General features: G+C 34.3%; 1 protein-coding gene across 2 annotated transcripts in view; it reads left to right on the top strand.

Annotated features, from left to right (window-relative positions):
• The window catches only part of LOC106478177 (C-Maf-inducing protein-like), a 135,280-nt gene that overhangs the window by 108,506 nt on the left and 4,875 nt on the right, over positions 1-21,899 (top strand). For both annotated transcript variants that reach the window (XM_022381747.1, XM_013938702.2), the window contains exons 13-17: positions 472-628; positions 1,997-2,251; positions 2,908-2,955; positions 11,142-11,288; positions 12,216-12,321. In XM_022381747.1, the coding sequence (XP_022237455.1) occupies positions 472-628; positions 1,997-2,251; positions 2,908-2,955; positions 11,142-11,288; positions 12,216-12,321 (713 nt within the window). The remainder of the gene's footprint in view (positions 1-471; positions 629-1,996; positions 2,252-2,907; positions 2,956-11,141; positions 11,289-12,215; positions 12,322-21,899) is intronic.

The raw sequence follows: 21,899 nt of genomic DNA, 5'->3' as shown, positions 1-21,899 counted from the left end.
TCCCCTTGTGTTGCCTTGGTCAGTTCTACAGTTTAATATTTACAAATATATCCATCTTCCATGTATCTATGAAATATTCTATTTAGAAAATAGATATCAAAATATGGATGCTATGTGATTTATTACAAAAAAGTAACTCGCTGCAGAAATGCTCGTATGAATATCTGGCACAGATTTTCTGGTAAAGGATATTAATCACTGTGGTTCAAGAATGAACTGAACCTTCCAGAAAATGTAAACATAATCATTATTATTCAAGAATGAATTCAACCTTTCTGAAAGTGCAGATGATATATAATCATTGTTATTCAATTTGTCTCAAAAATTATTTTTTGTGGGAAATGATGCAGTTTGGTTGTACAGTTTGAAATGTCATGGATTAATTAATGATCAAGAATTTTTTTAAAGACAAGATACTAAAAACATTTAAATATTGGTGTATATTGTATAAATTTACATTATTTGCATCAGGAATATCAAACCTGTGATTAGGAACATAAGTACTGATCCTTCCTGTGACGTCCATCTAATGGTGCTCGGTATCAGGGATGAAAAAGAGGGATGGTTTCACCTATATTGTCCAGGTGGAATAGCCTGTGATGATGATGGAGATTTATGGAGCCTTATTGTAAGTGTTTTTAGTTACAAGAAGACTGCATGCCCATACTCAACACCAACAGTTTTTAGTTAGCTATTCCTGTCTCTTAACTTGTTTCTACAGCCTTCAACTGTTCATAATTTTTTATAAAAATTTTAATCTTGTAATGAAAATAACAATTGGATCAGATATATTCCTGGAAATTAAAGAACAAACCTGTGATATATTTAATGATTACAATGAGAATATAACAAAATCAAAGTTTGGGAAAACAAGTTTCTCAACCTAAACTAATAAAATTGAAAAACATTCACTTAAAAACAGTAATTATCACTGAACAGTGAATATCATGCTGAATAATTACAAAAATTCTAAATGATTTTACATACTGAAACAGATTATGATATAACTTCATGCAAGAACAAGTAAATCAAACATGATAATGTTACATTAATTTTATGGATAAATAAATCTGTGACTAGTTTAGACACATTGAACATCTATATAAGTTGGAATAATAAACAATCATTAATCATATCAGCAAAATATATAACTACCAAGTCTGGTGATAACAAATGTGGAAGGAAAACTATATGTTATTAATGGTTTAAGAGTATATTTATTGTTTATTTGTTTAGTACAAAGCTACACAGTGGATTATCCGCTCACTATCCACAAGGGGCAGTATTTCATCTCTTAAATTTGCCCCCCCCCCCCAGAGAATCAGTAGTAAGTTCATGGACTTATAATGCTAAAATCTGGGGCTCGATTTTGTTAATAAATTATTATTAAGCCAACAGGTGGACACTAAAATCAGTAAGGTGTTGTCATGGAGAACACATTTAAAAAGAAACATTCTGTAAAGTGTTTTACTATTATACTAGTTTTGAATTCGGAATTTAAAATAAATTTAAAAGTAAGAAATGCAACAGTTCATATATATATACACATATATGTATAGATACATATATACACTTCATATAAAGTACATGTTTTTAGAGAATATTCAACATCACACATATAGAACTTCAAAAAGGCTTTCTATGTTTTTATTTTTTGTTTTGTCATCTAGATGTGTATGCTTTCCTATTTAATATTATACATCCTACTTTTAAATTTAATATGTGATGTCTTGTAAATTTAGTTGTGTTGATATTATTGTTTATGTGAACATGTTGTTTCACCAATATGCCAGTTCTCCGTAGGTCTAGCACATGTTAATTAGACGTTCTTTGTTCAAAAATCTTGAATTCTTTTGTCCAGAAAGAGGATAAATCAAACATTATTTAGTAAAATAAAAATTATTCATCAAGTTTTAGAACACATTGCTTAAAAAACTGTTACAAGTAAAATGAGCATTTCTTAAAAATGGAACTTAACATATCTAAATTTTAACAGTTAAAAAACTTACTTGGATGCTGTTGTCGGAGAAAAAGGTTTCTTCAGGGTTTGAATAAGTGCCTGGGACCATGCATGCTGCGAGCTCTGCGAGATGATGAAACTTGTCAACAAGCTCTCTGTGCCATGTTAGAACTAGAAGTTGTAGAAAATAAAGACATGCAGCTTCAAATTATCACCACTTTACAGACGACTTCAACAGGCAAACAACAGTATGCTGCCCTCTGTCAACGACAGATGCACCTGAAAGAATTGGTAAGCAAAATTGTTTTACAGTACGAAAAGAGGTAAGTAAGTTCATAAACAGCTGTGGAGTAAAACATATATGTATATTTTAGACTCTAGGTGTTAGTTGTTTTCATATTTCTATTATGAGGATTTCCTTCAACACATCCAACATAAAAAATTAAGAACTTTACCAGCTTTTTTTGAAAGTTTAAGTCATGTTAATATGGTAACTGTACTGTTTTTATTGTAACTTCTCTTTGATGATTTTTGAGCAAGATCTTTCATCTAGTGGTGTGATCAAAGGATCTTTCTTATAAAAATAAAATTCAAAATATGTTAATAAGAAAACTGTGTTTAAGATTAATCAAAATGCTTAAGATTCCTGTTGAATAGTAACACTGCCTTGCATTATATACATGTTTTAACTACATAAAATCAATAGGCAAATATAAGAATTATGGTAAGAATTCTGATTTGCTTAGAAGGTTAGCCAATATTGTAAGTTTATTAAAGCTATTTTATTCAAGTTGTTTTTTCATAGGAACAGCACATTAAGTGTTAAATCTAAAATCTTTATTTCAATGACATTGAATTAAATATAATTATATATATAAAAATAGATGAAGATTTCAAAGTTCTATTAATTACAGTTATTTTGTCGTTGCTCTTTCTTTTATTTACAGCAACAAAAAGGGGGTCCCAGAAAATTAACATTACCATCTAGATCAAATGTAAGTGTTTCTTTCAAATATTTTTATCAGCTACATCACAAATAACATGAATATACTTGTACATAAAATTTACCCATAGAATACATTTAGATATGGTTTAAGACTTATAACAGAAATATTGATAGAATGTCAGGTATAGCAGTTTTAGCTAATTTTTTGCTATCATTTTCCAAAAAATATAGGAGGATCTTCCAAGAACACCATAAATATTTTAATTTTATATATTATCCCTTACAAAGAAAATGCTATAAGAATTTTTATTAAATTTCATATAAGAAATCCTGTAGTGATTCTTATTAGAAGTCCCTGATGGAACAGTGGTAAATTGAGGGAATTACAATGCTAAAGTCTGGGGTTTGATTCCTCATGATAGACATGACAGATAACCTAATATGGCTTTGTTCTAGAAACAAACAAATCTTATTAGAAATGGGCCCATTTTTCTATTATATTAATACAAGGACTTGCTGTAGGATTCAGTTAGAAGTCTTATTAGAAATCCTATAAGATTCTAGTTTTATTTGGTAAATACAGTGCAATGAATATTTTATTTAAGGACACTATAAAAAAAATGCAAGTATTTAATATACAGCAATCAGTTTTAAACAATACACAAAATTAAACATGTCACTAAAGCATATTTCTACATCAACATTAGCTGGTGTCTCTATCATCCTTCTTGAAATTTTGCTGAAATTCTTTGGTTATTTAACGATAACTTCTTGAGAAGGTAGCATGCAGTGTTTGTGAAGGTTTCTTTTCCTTCCCCACTATATCCACACAAACTCTCTACCTTTCCACCTTTACTTCTGACTATTAGGATCCATTAAGACTTTCATTGTCTTCTAGTTACAAGTTTAGTGCTAGGTATGGAAGAATTTACAAAGTTTCACCACATGGGTATTATTTTCCACCTTCCCTAGTACACTTACAGCTTGCATTTTCATCTATCGTATACTGATTCGTGTACATAAATAATGTTAAGAAAATGTGTAGGAAACTGTGTGCTTCACGAAATATTTCAATCTACATGGCAGAAAATATTTTTCACAACTAAATAAAACACCAAGTACACCAACTTTATCTTTGTTTTGATATTTAAGCTGCTGTTTGTGAATTTCATGTGCTATTGATAATTTCATCATCTCAAACAATTTGATTCTAAACAATCACAATATTGTGCACTACTAATTGTGTTTTCTCTCAGATGTAATATGAGTTGCTGTATTACTCTTTTCTTACTATAAAAATTCACTACCTGCCAAAGATTTTAATGTTTAAATTGAAACATTCTCTCATGAGTATTAGTGAAAATAAAAGATGCACTCTACCTTTAATAATGCCTCACAGGTCAATAATATCAATTACTTTCTTATCAGAAAGTCTTTATCCAGATCAAAATCTTTATATTGATTCATATGTGGCTTACTCATTATATTCATTATATAAGGTTCATTCATGTTATACACATTCATGGATGATTACACATAGTTTTCATATACATACATGTGGAACTACACATGTATTTATTTAGACACATATATGTCCATATACATTTATCTCCATTACATACCATCACACGCACTTTCAACATATTGCCTCTTTTGGGCTCACCTGAAGCTACTGTTGATAGCTATCTTTTCATAAAGCATTGCCATCTGCAAATCATCAAACTCCTACTTTTGTCTTTTCAGACATTATGAACAGATAATCACTGACTGAATTCAGCTGCACAAAGCTTTTTCAGCCAAAATTCCTGGAAGTCAGGATTACTTATTCATACCATTTCTGTAGTATGTCAACATATATTCAAATGAAGCACAACTCCTTTGTTGTATGTGGAGAAGTTATATACATTTTAGATGTAATGGTAAAAAGATCTAGTTAGGATTATATGGTATTCTCCACAGAATTTATGCATTTAAGTAGATCAGTTGAGTAATTCTCATGAAATATCTCAGCTGTTTCACCTCAGAAAAATCTTTGGGTAGCTTGGAAAACAATGGTTGCAAAATCTTTTCAACTGTTGTTTAAAACTCCTAGCTATCTTCTTTAGTTGTGCAAACTATAGATGCACTAACTGTGTTAATTCAGCAGCTATCATCCAATATCTTTTGGATATCTCTTATAGTGTAACTCTAGATGATAGCTTGGAAAATAGGGGTCACAAATTCTTTTTGGTCTCATTAATATCACAACCAACAAACAGTCCTAACTTCAGATGACTGAGTGGTAATCATACAATGTGTTACATACTCAACTACTCAGAAAACTAGTTGCAACAGCTTTTCAGCTGAGTTTTTGGACTCCTAATTATCAGTTCCAATCATACAAACTGCTAATGTGCTTGGCATTATATTTACTGACACAAGGCATCCTAGCTTTATTGTAACCAAATGTAAGTCATACAATATAGAGTATATACTGTTTGGTGAATAAAACTTAATATCTGAAAAGCACAGATCTTGCCACTTCCTATCAATCATTGATTGTTCTAGCTGTTGATAATTGGGTTTAATCTCAGCCATATCAACTTGAATGTCCGTGGTAGCAGTTCTGTAGACCATCAGAGCTGCATCTCACCTCTAGATCTGGTGCTTCCTAATCTGACTCATCCTGAACAGCTATATAAGTACTCTCAGCTCTTACCTCCTCCTCTTCAGGGTCATAGTGGGATAAAACAGTGATTTCATTCAACATTCATACTTTCTTCTCTGACTCTTGATCAAGCCAGTTCACCAGTCATGTATAGATGCAACTGACTGACATGTACTACATGCTTTCATGTGATCCTCGACTGCTGTAACTTGTACGTTAATGGACCTGTCCAGCCAGAAAAAAAAATTCCATGCTGCTAGTACGTACCAAAGAAACATTCAGTCTCTACTTTGGTGTATTTGTTCCTTTGCTGTTTTTTCGCACCACCTTTTCTGTTCTATAGTGGCAGTCTTTCCTAGTTGCTAACACACAAACTCATAGACCTTAACCACTCCACATGTTCAAATAGACATGGGATGTCAGTTCTGGGTGGAAGACCATATATCACATCTACTAGGTGCAAGACTGCTGGACTGAATATTAGTATTTTTGGTAAACAAGCTGTGAATTTATTTGTCAGTTGCATATGATATGCCATTAGGACAAAGGGTAAATATCTATACCAACTGATTTGGTCAGAGTTAAAAACTTAACAAACATACGCTTAACAGTTGGTATCACCCTTTCCACTAAGCCACAGACTAGTGGTGATAAGGTAAAGTTTGTGTCTTCACCAAACTCAATACTTTACACAGTTCAGTTAGCTGTTAAAATTAGCTCCCTGTTCCATGTGGATCTCTTTAGGTGGTGCGAACTGGATTATCCAGTGCTTTGCTAATGCATTAGCAATGAACTGTGTGAAGGTATTGACCAATGGATGACCCTCAGCCTATTTTGTGTTATAGATGACATCCAAACATATACAAGAGACCTCTTCTCTTTTCATCTCTGGAGTGGTGGATCAGTAAGGGCTATTCACTATAGAGGAAAACCAACAATTCTTTTTTGGTGTTACCCTGTTTATATTGAATGTTTCTCTGGGTGGCACACACCATACAGTGTCGCATTACCACTGAACATCTCAACTCGAATACAGATAAAAGAATCACTGTTTTACATTAGAACAAGTGTATGTAACATCTTGGTGCCATACAGTCTTTGTGTTCTGCAAAAAATCCAAAAAATCTCATTCCTCTAAACCCTGGAGACACTAACTGTAATGCAGGCTGAGAATCACTGCTCAGTGATTGATAAAAATGGTACAGCACACCTTTCTGCATTCATAACTGGTCAAACAAGTGACTGATGTGCTTCATCTTGCTGCATGCCAAAGAGCACTCATGCTAACTATGGGTCTTTCAGCTGCTCTTTCCAGAGTTCCTGAAGCATTAATCATGGCATCCATGTACTAGTGGAATCTTCATCTGCATAACTTGATGTCATTATAGTTGAAATAATCCTACCTCCCACATTTCTGTCTGCATTTCTGTTTTGTTGGCCAGAGTTATAATCTATGACTAAATCATACCCATGTGACACTTATCTGGTGTTATTTCATCCCTACAGGGTTTTTAAAATTCATTAACCATTTCAGCAATGCATGGTCCACTTGAACAGTGAACTTTTTACCATATAAGTAGTTCCAAAAATGTTTTACAAACATAAATGCAAGCAGTTCTTTTTTTGGTTGTACTGTATCTGTGTTTAGGAGCCATGAGTATATGACTAAACTACACAATTTACATATTCTTCTCCAACCTGCTCCAATTACACTATTATTGCTGTGGATGTCTAACAGTAATTCACAATTCTCTCATTGATGTGCTTACAGGAAGGCTTCAGGGACTGGAATGCAATCTCACATTCCACTTTCTATCTGAAGTGCATCTCTGCCTTAGTAAGAGCTGATAATAGTGAAACAGTCTTGAAGAAAGTGGTCACAAACTCTTAGTGATATGACATATACCCAAAAAATCTGTGAACTTCTTATTTGTTGATAACTTGCGGCTAATCTCACACCACTGCTATTTTAGCAGGATCCATGGAGATTTATTCTCTACCAGCAATATGACCAAGAAATTTCATTTCCATGCACTTGAGCACACATTTTCCATGTTTCAGCTTCAAGTCTGACTTTTTTATCTGCTGCAAAACCATTTTCAGATTCTCAGCCTCAGACTTGAATATAAGATCAAACACCAAGACATCATCAATGTAGATCAGGTAATTCTTTCATTGCATCCCCTCGAATGTAACCTTCATTACCCATCAAAGAATGTGGCCTCTCAAATACATCACAGGTTACCTCCGTTATAAGTTTCACTGTAACATCACAGACACGTCAAAAGTGAAAACTCTCAGAAATGTCACAACTACCTCTCGTTGTGACGTCACATATTGACCTTTCCAAGACTTAATTTTAAAAAATACTGCAGGTTTCTTTCTATTTCTCATTAAAAATATACACATCACACATCATTGAAAATAATTATTAAAATTGAGAAGAATGAAATACTTAAAGATTAATTGTCAGCGATTGCATAAAAGCATAGTAATCAACAGCTACTCAAAATACTAAACTAGTGACAGCGGGTCAGTACAAGCATGCAAAATAAAAATAATATATAGTAAATACATGTGGTCCTAAAATTGGAGAATATCTAAGAATTATCACATTGTGTTATTATAAAAATGGTCTATATATTAATCCCCTGACACTAGGCCTCATAAAGGAAAATAATCAATATGATATATTTTATTATAATTATACTATAGGAATTTGCTGACTAGCAAAATTGCAGATAGTGCAATTGATTCATTATTGCCCATGTATAAGGGGTTTATAAAATTATTAAATCTGTAAATAGTCAAACAGCCCTATTTAAATGTTTCTGTAATTCTATGATATTGTAAAAGGAATTTCTCATACCAAAACTGGTTTACAAAGTCTGAATGTTGAAAGAAGACAAAATATAATTCTTGTAACTTTCAGTTAGAAAAACTGGCGTGCAACATATCACAAGTGAAGAGTGTAGTGTCACTCTATAATGTATATATATAGCTTGTGCTGCTGCCTAGTGAGTGTTATATATAACATCTCAGCTACGCCTTCAAAACATCACCAAGAAAACATGGCACCTGTGACCACTCAGAAATGTATATGTCACATAGTAACACAAGTACCAAATTTTGACCATAGGGTGATGTCACAGATACATGTCATCTTTGGTGGGTAGCCTCTTCAAACTGGTGGCCACACTATATGGGCTGAATGGTATGATGCAAAACAAATTCATGTTAAAAGCAGTATTAGGCCTACTCTCATCATCCAGTTTTACTTACCAATAGTCAGATGCTAAGAATAGAGTATATATCTGATGAACCTCTTCCAACAAGTTTAGATATTCCTCTCTTCACAGTAGCAGAGAAGCATCAATGCTAGTTAGCACATTCATCCTTTTGAAATTAATGCAGGACTTTGGTATACTTATCTTCTTTCTGACAGTCTTTCCTGGAAATGATCAAGCACTCTCCAAAGGCTGTATGATTCCATATTTTAACACCCCTAGTGTTCTATAGAAGCGTGTGTGTTTAATTATTTAATTGGAACGTGCATCATCTGTATCAATGTGATGTGTAACTGTGGTTTGATCCACTTAGCCATCTGCTCCCATAAATACATCAGCATGTTCTGCTAACAAGTGTGAGTTGCTTCTGCTGCATTGAGTCTGGATTGTCTGAACAATCCTCAACTAGCAATCTTAGATGTGCTACTGTTCATGTATTTACTTTCAGACTTAATGTGACAGATGTAACCCTAGCATTACTATTAACATTGCTTAGTTTCATTTTTCTTACCCTGCTGTTGATCATTTCAACATGTAACTTGATAACTGATTGTTTATAATTTCAGAAAAACACCAAAACTTCATCTCCTCTCATACAGATACCTGTATGAGCTAATGCTGCTTGCTTTCTGGACAGGAGACAGCCTATTTCATGTGTGGGCTCTATAATTACATTACATGGCACCAGCACAATGTACATTATCCATAGTAAACCATGGAACACCACTTCAACATAAACTTGTGTTGTCCACTGTTCCTAAAGTTGATCTGGCTGACACTAGATAATTCTCCTAGGAAACATCAGTTCACTCACTGCACAGATAAAACTGACTGATAAGCTTTGCAGTACATCCATTACAGAATACCAATTCCAGAACCGAGGTCAGTGACAATACCTTCATTCTGTAGGTGAAATCTCCTAAACATAGTTGGAAAGTTGCTTCTCCATTCAAGAATAGTTCATTTCCATGCACCAGAACAAAGTTTGTGTTGGCTAGCCTAAGTAGCAGTTTTACTTAGAGTACTTGATTTATCTCAGGATTTATTATTATTCTGGTCACTTCTTTATCAACCAGGAATTCTATCTCTTACCCTTATACTCTGACAGCCATGTACCAAGACCCACTTAGCTGTAAAAGAGCTGGTATAAGCACCATTGGTTTTACTGTACACTGTTCATTGCACTCCCCAAAGTCAATGACCAAATCCAACTTGGGCTTCTCTAGTTTCCCAGAGCTTTATGCCTTCTAGAACATGTTGCATCATCAGTCAAAACCAATAGCCTAATCTTTCTTACTACTTGGCAAAGTAGGGATAGTAAGACTCAAAACTGACTTAATGCTAAATTCGTAAAGCACACACTTCACTCCTTTCTTTCAGGATGTCATCCTAGTGGAAGCATTGGCCTTGCACATCCACTGAATACCAGTGTGGTTGCACTACAATACTGGAATGTATAGATAGTTAATCTTTGGTTAGGTTCAAACCTGTCATGACATGTGTGTCTGGGTAGGTCAGTTTGTCAGAGGTAAATTCACTGCTGCTGCTGCTACAGGCTTCTTCCTCTCTTGCAACCAGCTTGAAGTTGTCACTTTATACTGCATCACAGCAGAAACTGCCTCAGTGATGTGAGAAGGTCTCTCATACCTAGGTGATGCTGCATCGTCTCACTGAGTAGCATTTCCATGAACTTGTATACAAAAATATCCTTGTAATCTGCTGAGTCTACTGCAGGGCAAGGTTTATTATACAATCAGCACATTTAGTTCTGTTTCAAAATAACAGTTACATATGTATTGATTTGGTTATCAAACATGCCAGTAGATATCACTTGTCAGAGGTTGAATATAAGTGTTTGTAAAGGAATGATGAGAAGGTGTTTTTTGACACAGTCTAGTCATTAGCTCCTTTTGGGGGAAATAGTTTTAGGTTAATAGGTAATGACCTCATACTGCATATCTCTACTATCAGAGTTGAACAGACATTTATATATCTCCAAACATTTGATAATGTGAGATAATGTGAGACTAATTTATTTAATGGTGTTACATAAAGTGAGGAACATAATGTTGAAAAAAATCAAATATTTTGTTGTTTTTATGTGACATTACACCATCATCTTGCACTAAAGTTAAATGTGGTAATGTAGCATTGATACTAATCATAACTTCAAATTAACCAATAGACATTTTTATTAAGCTTCTTTTGGGTTGATATATTTCATTAGAAAATTATTTTTTATATGAATTTGTTTATATTATTTTCAATCAATTTTTGAAATAATAATACTTGTTTCCATAGGATGCTGATGTTGCCAAGTTACTTAGCTGTGGGTCTTTTGGAAATTTAGAATGTTTATCTTTGGCTTTCACCCAAGTGACCAGTGGTTGTGCAGAACAACTGATTAAGTTGCCTTCTTTACGTTACCTCAATCTTTGGTCAACACAGGTAATGATGTGTACCAAGGTTACAGTTTCTTTAGAAATGTTATATATGTCAAGTATAAGCAGTCCAGGAGACCTATTCAATCCAACAGATAATGTAATTTTATTATAAATTTAGCAAGCGAGCATATTAACACTATAAATGGCAATAACAGCACCATTTGACCAAAAAGTTTGTTGTAATACCACGCTCAACACTTTTTGCAGTGAAAAATACTAAAAGGATGGATTTACACTATTTGATGTTTTTATGGTAAAACATATTAATAATATGTGAGCAAAAGATCAATAAAACTTTGATGTTGCATAGTTGTTATGCTTAAGAACTGTAAAATACATATTTAAAATTTTTTTTTATTTTCAAAATGTCTGTAGGTTTTAGGTTTTACATTACATGATAGAATGCCCCATTTGAAGTGAAAACATGTTATACTTAATATTTCTGAGTGTAATGCAGTCCACCAAAAGTAAATGCTTGTAATGGATTTTTTGGCCCTTTACCTAAAAAGTATCTATCCCTAATGTATATTTTTAAGGTAAGGAAACTACTCTTCTGAGAGTTTATAATGGTTCACTCCTTTTTTATTTAAACTAAAGAAAAGTAAATTATTATTATTTCCACCATTGTATACTGACATTCAATGGTTTAAGTCATTCATATTTTGTTAGCTAACATACCATAAAAACAAAATCCAGGTTCATTTACATTATTAAGGTAGTGATTGAATTTTTTATATATATCCTTGTTAAAGTTTGAAACTTGATAAAAAGTAATGCAAAAAAATAAAAATAACATGCCCAGGTTCAGTATTATTAAATATTTAAGAAACATTATTTTTTAAAATCTCAAGTTAAGACTTATGAAAGCCATCTGTAACTTTCACTTTGAAATATATTAAATTGTTTGTTTCATGTGTTGAATTTTTTATAGTTTGGAGACTCTGGCTTGCAGTTGATATCAGAACATTTACACAAGCTTCAAGTTTTAAACCTGTGTGAAACACCAGTAACTGATAAGGGTCTAGTGTCTCTAGCTGGTATGTCAAGTCATATAACTTGTTTTGAACAACTATTCCCATAGTTAAATAAACTTGTACTTTTATTCTTTGTTATCTGTTAAAATATTTGAAAAATTCAGTTGTGTATGGTATTTCCCTTTAACATGTTCACTTCCATGTGCTCCACCGATGGGTCAAAACCAACTTTTAGTTATGGTCAACATGACACACTGGTGGATCATGGACAAATATTTTTCAAAGCCAAATTTTTCTTGGGACACTGTGACTGCTCCTTGGCACCACTTGAATGGCACTATGGTAGGAATTATTAATACCACTGGTGGCAGTGAACATGTTACCTAACTCGATTTAAGGACTTTTTCTAAACTATGTATACACCAAGGTGCTTGTGGATCCATATTTATTTCTGTTCCAATATTCGTAATATCATACGAGTTGGTAGGGTTTCCAGTCTCTTTTGGTCAATTCTTTACACTGAGTGTGGTGACAGGCAAACAAATACAAATCCTCAAAATGTAATATTTGGATCTCATTGGTAATGAACAGTATGGGGATAACCTTGATATCAATTGACAGAGCACTCATCTTGTGTATGAGAAGTCTTGGTCTGGAATTAAAACCCAATAAAGCTAAAAACAAATTACCACATCTGTAGTTGCTATCTTCTGGATTTAAAACGTAGACTGGATTTAAGAAGAAGTTTGTCTGAAGAACTATTCTTTAGGTCGATAAAATAAATTAAGCATTAAACTTTCTATGTAAATAACTTCTAACAACACAGTATGTTCCAGTTACAACTATCTAGCAAATAAAACCTTTTTACAGTAGCCTACCACTTAACTTTCAATACATAAATACATGTTGAGTACTAATTTAACACATAATATATATCTGCTGCTTTTATTAGCTTAATTACCAATATTTTCTACACTGTAACAAAGTTCTTGAGAACAAAGGACCATTTGATACCTTAATCCAAGGCTATCCCCAATGAAAAAAAAGAAAAATTAAACCCACCCTATATTTTTCAGGAAATCATTGATCTCCTCCTAAACTCTTGTAATTATAATTCAGCCTCCCCTAAATCAACAGCAATTCATTCCATAAGCTGATCACCCTGTTAGAGAAATATAACTATCTTAACTAGAGAGTATGGCCTTTGTTTTCCAAATCATAAATTATGTACTCTTGTTTTCTGAATTAAATGCAAAGAAATCAGAAGCCTTTAGCCTATTGATTCCTTCTCTAAATAATCTTGTCAACTACAATAAGATCACCTTTTACTTTTCTTTTCTCACTAAAAAATAAGTTGAGAGATCTTAACCTATCATTATAAGATATGTCTCATCCCCATAATCATCCTAACAACCTTTCTATGAGCCTTTTTCAACAAATCAATATCCTTTCTTAGATAGAGACCAAAACTTCACAAAGTGAGGCCTAACTATTGATTTATACAAGGATATTATTGCTTCTTTTGACTTGCAATCAATATGAAATACATTCAAGAATTTTGTTAGCTTTACTATTAGCATCAGAGAACTACCTTAATGGCTAAGTGACTTATTTATCACTATTCCAAGTTCCTAAGTGACTTATTTATTACTATTCCAAGTTTCTTTACATCACTTATACTTAATATACTCCCAGCAATATAAAATCTGTGATCCAAGTTATGGTAATTCAAATGCATTTATTACCTTGCACTTAGTGTAATTACAGGTCATTTGTCAACTATTTGTCCAACTTACCAATTGTTTTGTTTCATGTATTTATCCAAAGCTACCTGCATTAACCACCCCTAATTTTTAACTGATAAACTAGAAAAAAGACAGCTAGTCAACAGCTCCTAGTACCAACTCTTGGGCTACTGCAACTGATAGTGTAATTTGACCATTACTAATAATTCTTCCACAGTTCCAAATCAGAGCTGATTTTGTGTCATATGATGTGAATCATAGACCCTCAACTCTACAATCTGGCACATAAATCAGATCTGATCCTCAGATCTACAGTTTGGCATGCTAATCACAAGACATGAAAACTTTCTTTTCTAAAAGATACAACCCTGATTCTCTCATCCACGATGCAGCTACCAAAGCTAGTTCATATGCCCAGGAGCAAACATTCAACCATACCAAGAAAGAACACACCGATTGTATTCTGATGGTGCTAACATACCATCAGACTAACAAGAAGATCAAAGATATTATACAAAACAATTACACAATGCTTATTGAAGACCCTACCATTATATCTTTTTTCAACCCCCCTCCCCCGCATTATTTCTTACAGATGTGCCAAAAACTCAATAGAAATCCTGGTGCATAATAACATTAAATAAAAACGAAATGATACTCCAGGTACTTGTGCATGTAAACAAAACAGGTGTGGCACCTGTCCACATATAAATATCATACATATATGAGGAAAAAACACAACTTTCAATATAAGACAATCCTTTACACGTACCACTGAATGTATCAGTTATTGCATAATTTGCAGAAAAATGTAATACTTTATACATTGGAAAAACAGGCCACCTACTTGGTGATCGAGCACAATAACATCTAAACAATATTAAACTGGTGAACCAAGATACACCTACAGGCAAACATTTCACCATCAGCAACCATACAATTGAGGACTTTCCATTCTTGTACTTATTAGTGCTGTAACAGACATTCACAAAAGAGAACGACTGGAAAGGAAATTAATCTACAATATGGGAACTATACAACCATCTGGTTTAAATTAACGTTTTTCTTTCCCATAGATTCCCATTTTTTCAATATTTGTTTAAATTTTAATTCCAACCTCTTTTATATTTATGTGCAAGGTATAATTTTGCAGAGAAATTTCATGTTCAATGTTCAAAAATGTGATTCATGCAATTTTTAAATTCTGCACATTTCGTCATTAGCTGTACAATTTGACAAAGAGTGCTAGCTCAAAACATCATCCTTATCAAATAGAAATATATTGTTTATTCTTTAATGTTAATCATAAGGTCATGCACAGCCCACTTATCAATTGATCCAAGCTATATTGTTACATGTACCTCAACATCCTCAATCAATAGAGCTAGAAAGACCCAAATATTTAATGTCAACAGTAAACTTTACTAGTTTACTAATAATGTTCATTAGTGTCATTAATATAACATAACAAAGAACCATTTGGTTCTTCAAGACTGTCCTTAATTGCACACCTTCTCTTGAGGAAAATAAACATTAAAACACTATTATTCAGGAAAGCATTGATTCCACCTCTTAAACTTCTCATAAATGCTTTGTTAGATAGACAAGGCTGTTTAAATTTAATGCATGTGTTATGCTTTTGATAGTTTAAGTACAGTGTGAGTGTTAAATTTAGTTATTTTCAGAAGCAATAGTTTATTGCACATTTATTTATATAACTGTGTACAAATCATACATTGTGTAGTTCAGTTGTTGTGAACTGGCACTTCTTGTATTACCGTGTCATGATACTAGAAACTTCTAATTTTTTCTCATTGTATTAATTGAGTATTATTGCATCACAATATCATACAGTGTGTGGAACGTTCTAGGCCTCTGTCAGTCTGTAAATACACATACAAAATGTAGTTTGAGTTATTTAATTAGAAAAAGCTGGTTAGATAGATAGATATATCTAGACAGTGTGATTATGAATTTAGTCATAAAGAGCATATTGTGGCAATTTTTAAAATGAAATTATTGCAGATAGTATTGTAATAACAGAGTGGAGAAGAAATAATTTGTCTTGTCAGTTGGGTCCTAAAATAACTGTATCCACCTGTGTGGACTTTGACAAAAGATACAATTATTCAAAGCTCTGGATACAACTGTGTAAAGAACATTTGTATATACATTTGACTTGTGTTAATATATTATTTGAAAAGAAGTGGATTGTGTGCTTATTGTTTATTGTTGAAATGTATTTCCAACATATCACAGACACCTACTGTAAGAAATCCATCTGGCCCAGCCATACATCAAAGCCTAACATTGGTGAGCTAGCCAGGGATATACAGTAGTAAATGGTTTTAGATGTAAACAACAGGGGGCAAAGTAGGCCTATATAAGCACCATTTTAGTGGTGCCGAAAAATATTGTAGAGATTACATCCATGCTATACAACATTTTTGACTGACTTTGATAAGTGGATAGAGAGGGGTGAGTGACTTAAGCTCAAAGATCATGATCTATGAGAGTTTGTTAATTAAACAACAACAAGACCTAAAAAGAGAAGATCATGGGCAGGGAAGAGAGGAAGAAAGTTTGAAAGAAGAAAGTCTGTGTGAAATGCAAGCCCAAAAAGAGAAATAAAAAAATGAGAGGGAGGAAAGGAGAGAGAGAGAGCATAATAATACAAATTAAAAAAGAGAGATTGGAAATAGAGAGAATAAGAGCACAAGTTGAGATTGCCAAGCTCACCCAATAGAAAGATGAAGGACCCAAGAATGATATATATATATATATATGTAATGGAGTCAGGTCCAGCTAACCTAAGCTGCCCAAATTTGATGAACAGAAAGATGTTTTCCTGAACAGGTATGAAGGAGTTACTCAAAGTTGGGACTGGGATAAAGGTGACTACAAGTTATGTGGGCATAACATCAGAAGATGCCATGGAATATGACTTGTTAAAAGTGGCCTTGCTGAAATGCTCTGAACTTACTGAGGAAGATTTTCACCAGAAGTTCGGAGAAGTCAAACCAGACACTGGAGAAACTGTGTTTCAGATTGTGGCATATCTATGACAGTACTTCATGAGGTGGACTGACATGGCCAAGTGAGAAGATAGTTTTGAAGAACTGGCAGATCTACTAATAAGTGAACAGTTCATGATAACATGCTCAACTGACATGTCAATGTTCTTAAAGGAGAGAGCACCAAAGGATGTAAATGAGTTGATCAAGCTGATAAAACAGTATATGGAAGCCCATGGAGGGAATATAACAGGCAAGTCCACGAATAACCAGTCAAAGTTGAAACCAAGGGTGGCTGATCAGAAGTAGAATACCACCAAAGGTGACAATAAGCCAACAAACAAAAAGGAGAAGAGATGCTATGCTTGTTATAAAATGAGGCGCATTGCGAGTGAGTGTAAGTCACCTACAAACAACAGCAGAAATCTAATATAAAGCTGCAGGAGCTACCTACAAAGATGGTGCTGGCAAGAAACAAGAAAAGAGTAGCTATTACCATGGATGCTGCAGCTAGAAGAAACATAATGTAAACAACTCATCAGATTTATCATGACTAATCAGTGCATGATTGATGGTCAGCTCAAGTTAACAAATGGGTCAACAGTGCCACTGGTGACAAACATCATGATGTGCCAACAAACAACAACATACCTGTAGGCCATATGTATAAAGGCACCTATCCACAACTTGGTGATTGGTATACCAGGCAGTAGAAGTTTCGAGGAACCAGATAGAAAGAAGACTTGATAAGGGATCTGCAGTCAAGAAAGCTCAAGAAAACAACAGCAAGCAAGACACCAAGCCCCTGTAAGTCTTGAACAGTGACATCTTGAATGTAGGTCTATGAGGACTGAAGGAAGCACAGAAGAAAGGCCCATCACTGCAGAAACTTTGGAACAGTGCGTGGAAGAAATTCGAACACAAAATCAACAGGAAAGGGAATTATAGGATAGAGGACTAGAAGGGAGTGCTTAACCTGATTTATCAAGGCATTTCTACTGGGAAATTTAAACAGATCATAGTACCAACAGAATACCAGGCTCAAGTGATGAAGTTGGCTCACAAAGTCAATTATGGAAGGACACCTTGAAGTAAAGAAGATGGCAGACAGAATCACTAACAACTTCCATTGGCTGGAATCGTTGGAGATGTGACCAGATTCTGCTGGTCATGTGACAACATCTTCCAAAGGACAATACCTAGAAGGAAGGTAGCCAAGAAGCCACTGGGTGAGATGTTTCTCGTAGAAGAGCCATTCAGCAGAGTAGCTGTGAAATTCATTGGATCACTAGAACTTGTATCTGACAATGGCAACTGGTACATGCTGACAGTAGTCAACTATGTGACACGTTATCCAGAAGTCATAGCATTGTTGAAGATAGACATAGAGAGAATAACAAAAGCCCTCCTGAAAGTTCTACAGAGTGGGCTTTCTTGAGTGACAAAGGGACCCGGTTTACTTCAGAACTGATGCAAGAGGCATGCAAACTCATCAACACTAGGCAGCTCTTTACCACCTCATACAATCCCAGATGTAACAGATTTTTTAAAGGATTGTAAAGAGTATGGTGAAAAAGATTTTCCAGAAGAGACTACGTGACTGGGACAGGTACATGCAGGCAGTATTATTTGCTTACCAAGAAGTTCCACAAGCAAGTACAGGATTTTCACCCATCGATTTACTGTAGAGAAGAACAGTATGAGGTATGATGCAGATATTGAAAGATCTGTGGACAGGACAAAAAGAGACAGAAATGAGGAACACATACCAGTATGTGCTAGACCTCAGAAAACAACTGAAGGTTACCTGTCAACTTGTTCAAGAAAGGTTTTATGCAGCTCAAGGCAGTCAGAAACATTTCTATGGCAAGAAGGCCAAGAGTCAATGTTTTGAAGTCGGACAGAAGGTCTTGGTTCTGCTACCAAAAAACAACAAGCTCACCCTACAATGGAAACGACCTTTTTAGGTGCAGCAAGTGGTCAACAGAATGGACTACATGGTGAAAGTGGACAGGAAAACCAAGATCTACCATACCAACCTGTTGAAGATGTACTTTGAGAGGGAAGAATACCTAATGGGTACAGCTATTGAGGCACAGATGGACATTGCAGGTGTAGCTGTTATAGACACAGAACGAGAAGATAGTGATTTTGTCGTAGAAGATGAAGACCTACTAGACCTAAGACCACTGGGGGGACATGGGATGTACAAAGACGTCAACATCAGTGAAGAACTTACTGGCAAGCAGAAGAAAGAGTTACAGGATCTACTGTGCCAGTATGCCAGGCAAGACAAACCCCATACAACACAAGACAAAGACGACGACCATGGATCTAGTCAAGGTGAAATCCTACCAGATGCCTTATGCAATGAGAGACCTGATTAAGCAAGAAGTCTCGGCAAGGTTAAAAGCTGGAATCATTGAGCCTTCGAATTCAGACCTAAGACCACTGGGTGGAGATGAGATGTACAAGGATGTCAGCATCAGTAAAGAACTTACTGGCAAACAGGAGAAAGAGTTACAAGATCTTCTGTGCCAGTATGCAGATGTCTTCACAGATAGACCAGGCAAGACAGACCTCATGCAACACAAGATTAAGACCATGACCAAGGATATTGTTAAGGTGAAGCCCTACCAGATGCGATGAGAGACCTGATCAAGCAAGAAGTCTGGGCAATGTCAAAAGCTGGTATCATTGAGCCTTCGAATTCAGTCTTCACCAGTGGTAATTGTAAAGAAGAGGAACAGCTGAAACTGCTTCTGCATAGATTTCCAAAAGCTTAACCTCATGACAAAGTTTGACTCCGAACCTATGGGCAACACAGAGACTATCATGATGAAACTAGATAGGGCCAAGTTCTTGTTCTTTTCCAAGATCGACCTCATAAATGTTATTTGCAGAACTCGATGGAGACAGGATCTAAAGAAAAGATAGCTTTTGTGACACCACACAAATGCTATCAGCTCAAGAGAATGCTGTTTGGGTTAGTCAACTCAGCAGCAACATTCAACCATATGATGAAGAAGATGTTGCACAAGACTTCCAAAATGGAGCATTATGTGGACAATATTCTAACCCACACAGCCAGATGGGAAGATCACCTGAAGAAACTAAGAGAGCTGTTCAGGTGAGTGAGGGCAACAGGTCTGACCATCAGACCATCTAAATGCTACATCAGTTATTCAGTTCTTTCTTGGCCAACAACCAAGCAACAAATCAAATCCTTCCTGGAGTTAGTGGGATACTATAGGAAGTCCATCCCAAATTAAGTTGAAATCACTCTGCCATGGATGGACCTGACCAAGAAAAGCCAATCCAACAAAGTGAAGTAAGAAAAAGACAACAGCAGATGGCATTCCAGAAGTTGAAGAACATGTTAGGAAGACTTAGAATGACAGACTTCAACAAACCAATCATTGTTCAGGTTGATGTATCAAATGTTGGAATTGAGGCAGTACTTCTGCAAGAACATGAAGACGAACTGTTTCCCAAAAAGCACGTCAGTAAAAGGCTGTCGAGTAGTGAAAATAACTACTCTTTGATTGAACAAGAGCGCTTGGCCATCGTTTTTACCATCTGCCTCTTGCATACATCCAAAGTTGTAAAACTGACAGTGAGAAGATAATGAGACAGGTGTTGTATCTCCAGAACTAATGGTTACACATTGAAGAAATCAAGAGGACTGCATATGTTGGTGCAGACTGTACGAGTAGATTTTGTTCATGAACTGAAAACAGTCTTTATATAGTATAAAAAAATGTTGTAAATATTTTTATTGAAGAGGGGCTTATTTTTAGGTATACATGATAATTTAAGTTTAATGCAAGTGTTATGATTTAGATAGTTTAAGTATAGTGTGAGTGTTAAATTTAGTTATTTTTAGAAAGGATAGTTTATCGACATATATTTATATAACTGTGTACGAATCATACATTGTGTAGTTCAATTGTTATGAATTGGCACTTCTTGTATTATTGCAACAAGATACTAGAATCTTCTAAGTTTTTCTCATTGTTTCAGTTGAGTATTATTGCATCATAATATTGCATAGTGTGTGGAACATTCTAGGCCTCTGTCAGTCTATAAATATGTATACAAAATGTAGTTTGAGTTAGTCATTTAGACAAAGTTAGTTAGATAGATAGATCTAGACTGCTATAAAGAGCATACAGTGGCAATTTTTAGAGTGAAATTATCACAGATTGTACTGTAATAACAGAGTAGTGGAAAAATAATTTATCTTGTCAGTTATGTTATAAACTAACTAAACCAGCCTGTGTGTACTTTGATGAAAAGAGACAATTATTTAAAACTCTGGATACAACTGTGTAAGGAATATTTGTGCATATGTTTGACTTGTTTTAGTATGTTATTTTAAAACAAGTAAATTGTGTGCTGTTTGTTTATTGTTGAAATTTATTGCCAACAAATCACAGACACCTACTGTAAAGAAACCATCCACATATACATATAAAAACATGACATGCTTCTTATAATAAGAATATATTAATTTCTTAGATTATAATAATAGCAACTAAGCTTATGTATTTATACATAAACACAATAACATTTCAAAAATATAACCATTCTCATATTTTAACAGTTATAATGATATTTTTATTATTGTCTAATCAAAAGTTGTTGTCAAGATAATGCATATTGTTACATTAAACAAATGTTACATTAGGTGTCACTACATTCTTTAGTACAAGATCTGAATAAACTTCTACCCTCAATCCATATGTTATTAGGATACATTTAATTAAATCTTAATAATTACTGCATATCAGACCTCAAGAGTCAGCATACCACATATTCATAATCAATGACACAAAGCTCTTTTGCACAGCCCGGCATGGCCAGGTGGATAAGGCGCTCG

The sequence above is a fragment of the Limulus polyphemus genome, unplaced genomic scaffold (genome assembly GCF_000517525.1).
Source record: "Limulus polyphemus unplaced genomic scaffold, Limulus_polyphemus-2.1.2 Scaffold9, whole genome shotgun sequence".
Taxonomy (NCBI): Eukaryota; Metazoa; Arthropoda; class Merostomata; order Xiphosura; family Limulidae; genus Limulus; species Limulus polyphemus.
This window is presented reverse-complemented; position numbering and strand designations above follow the sequence as displayed.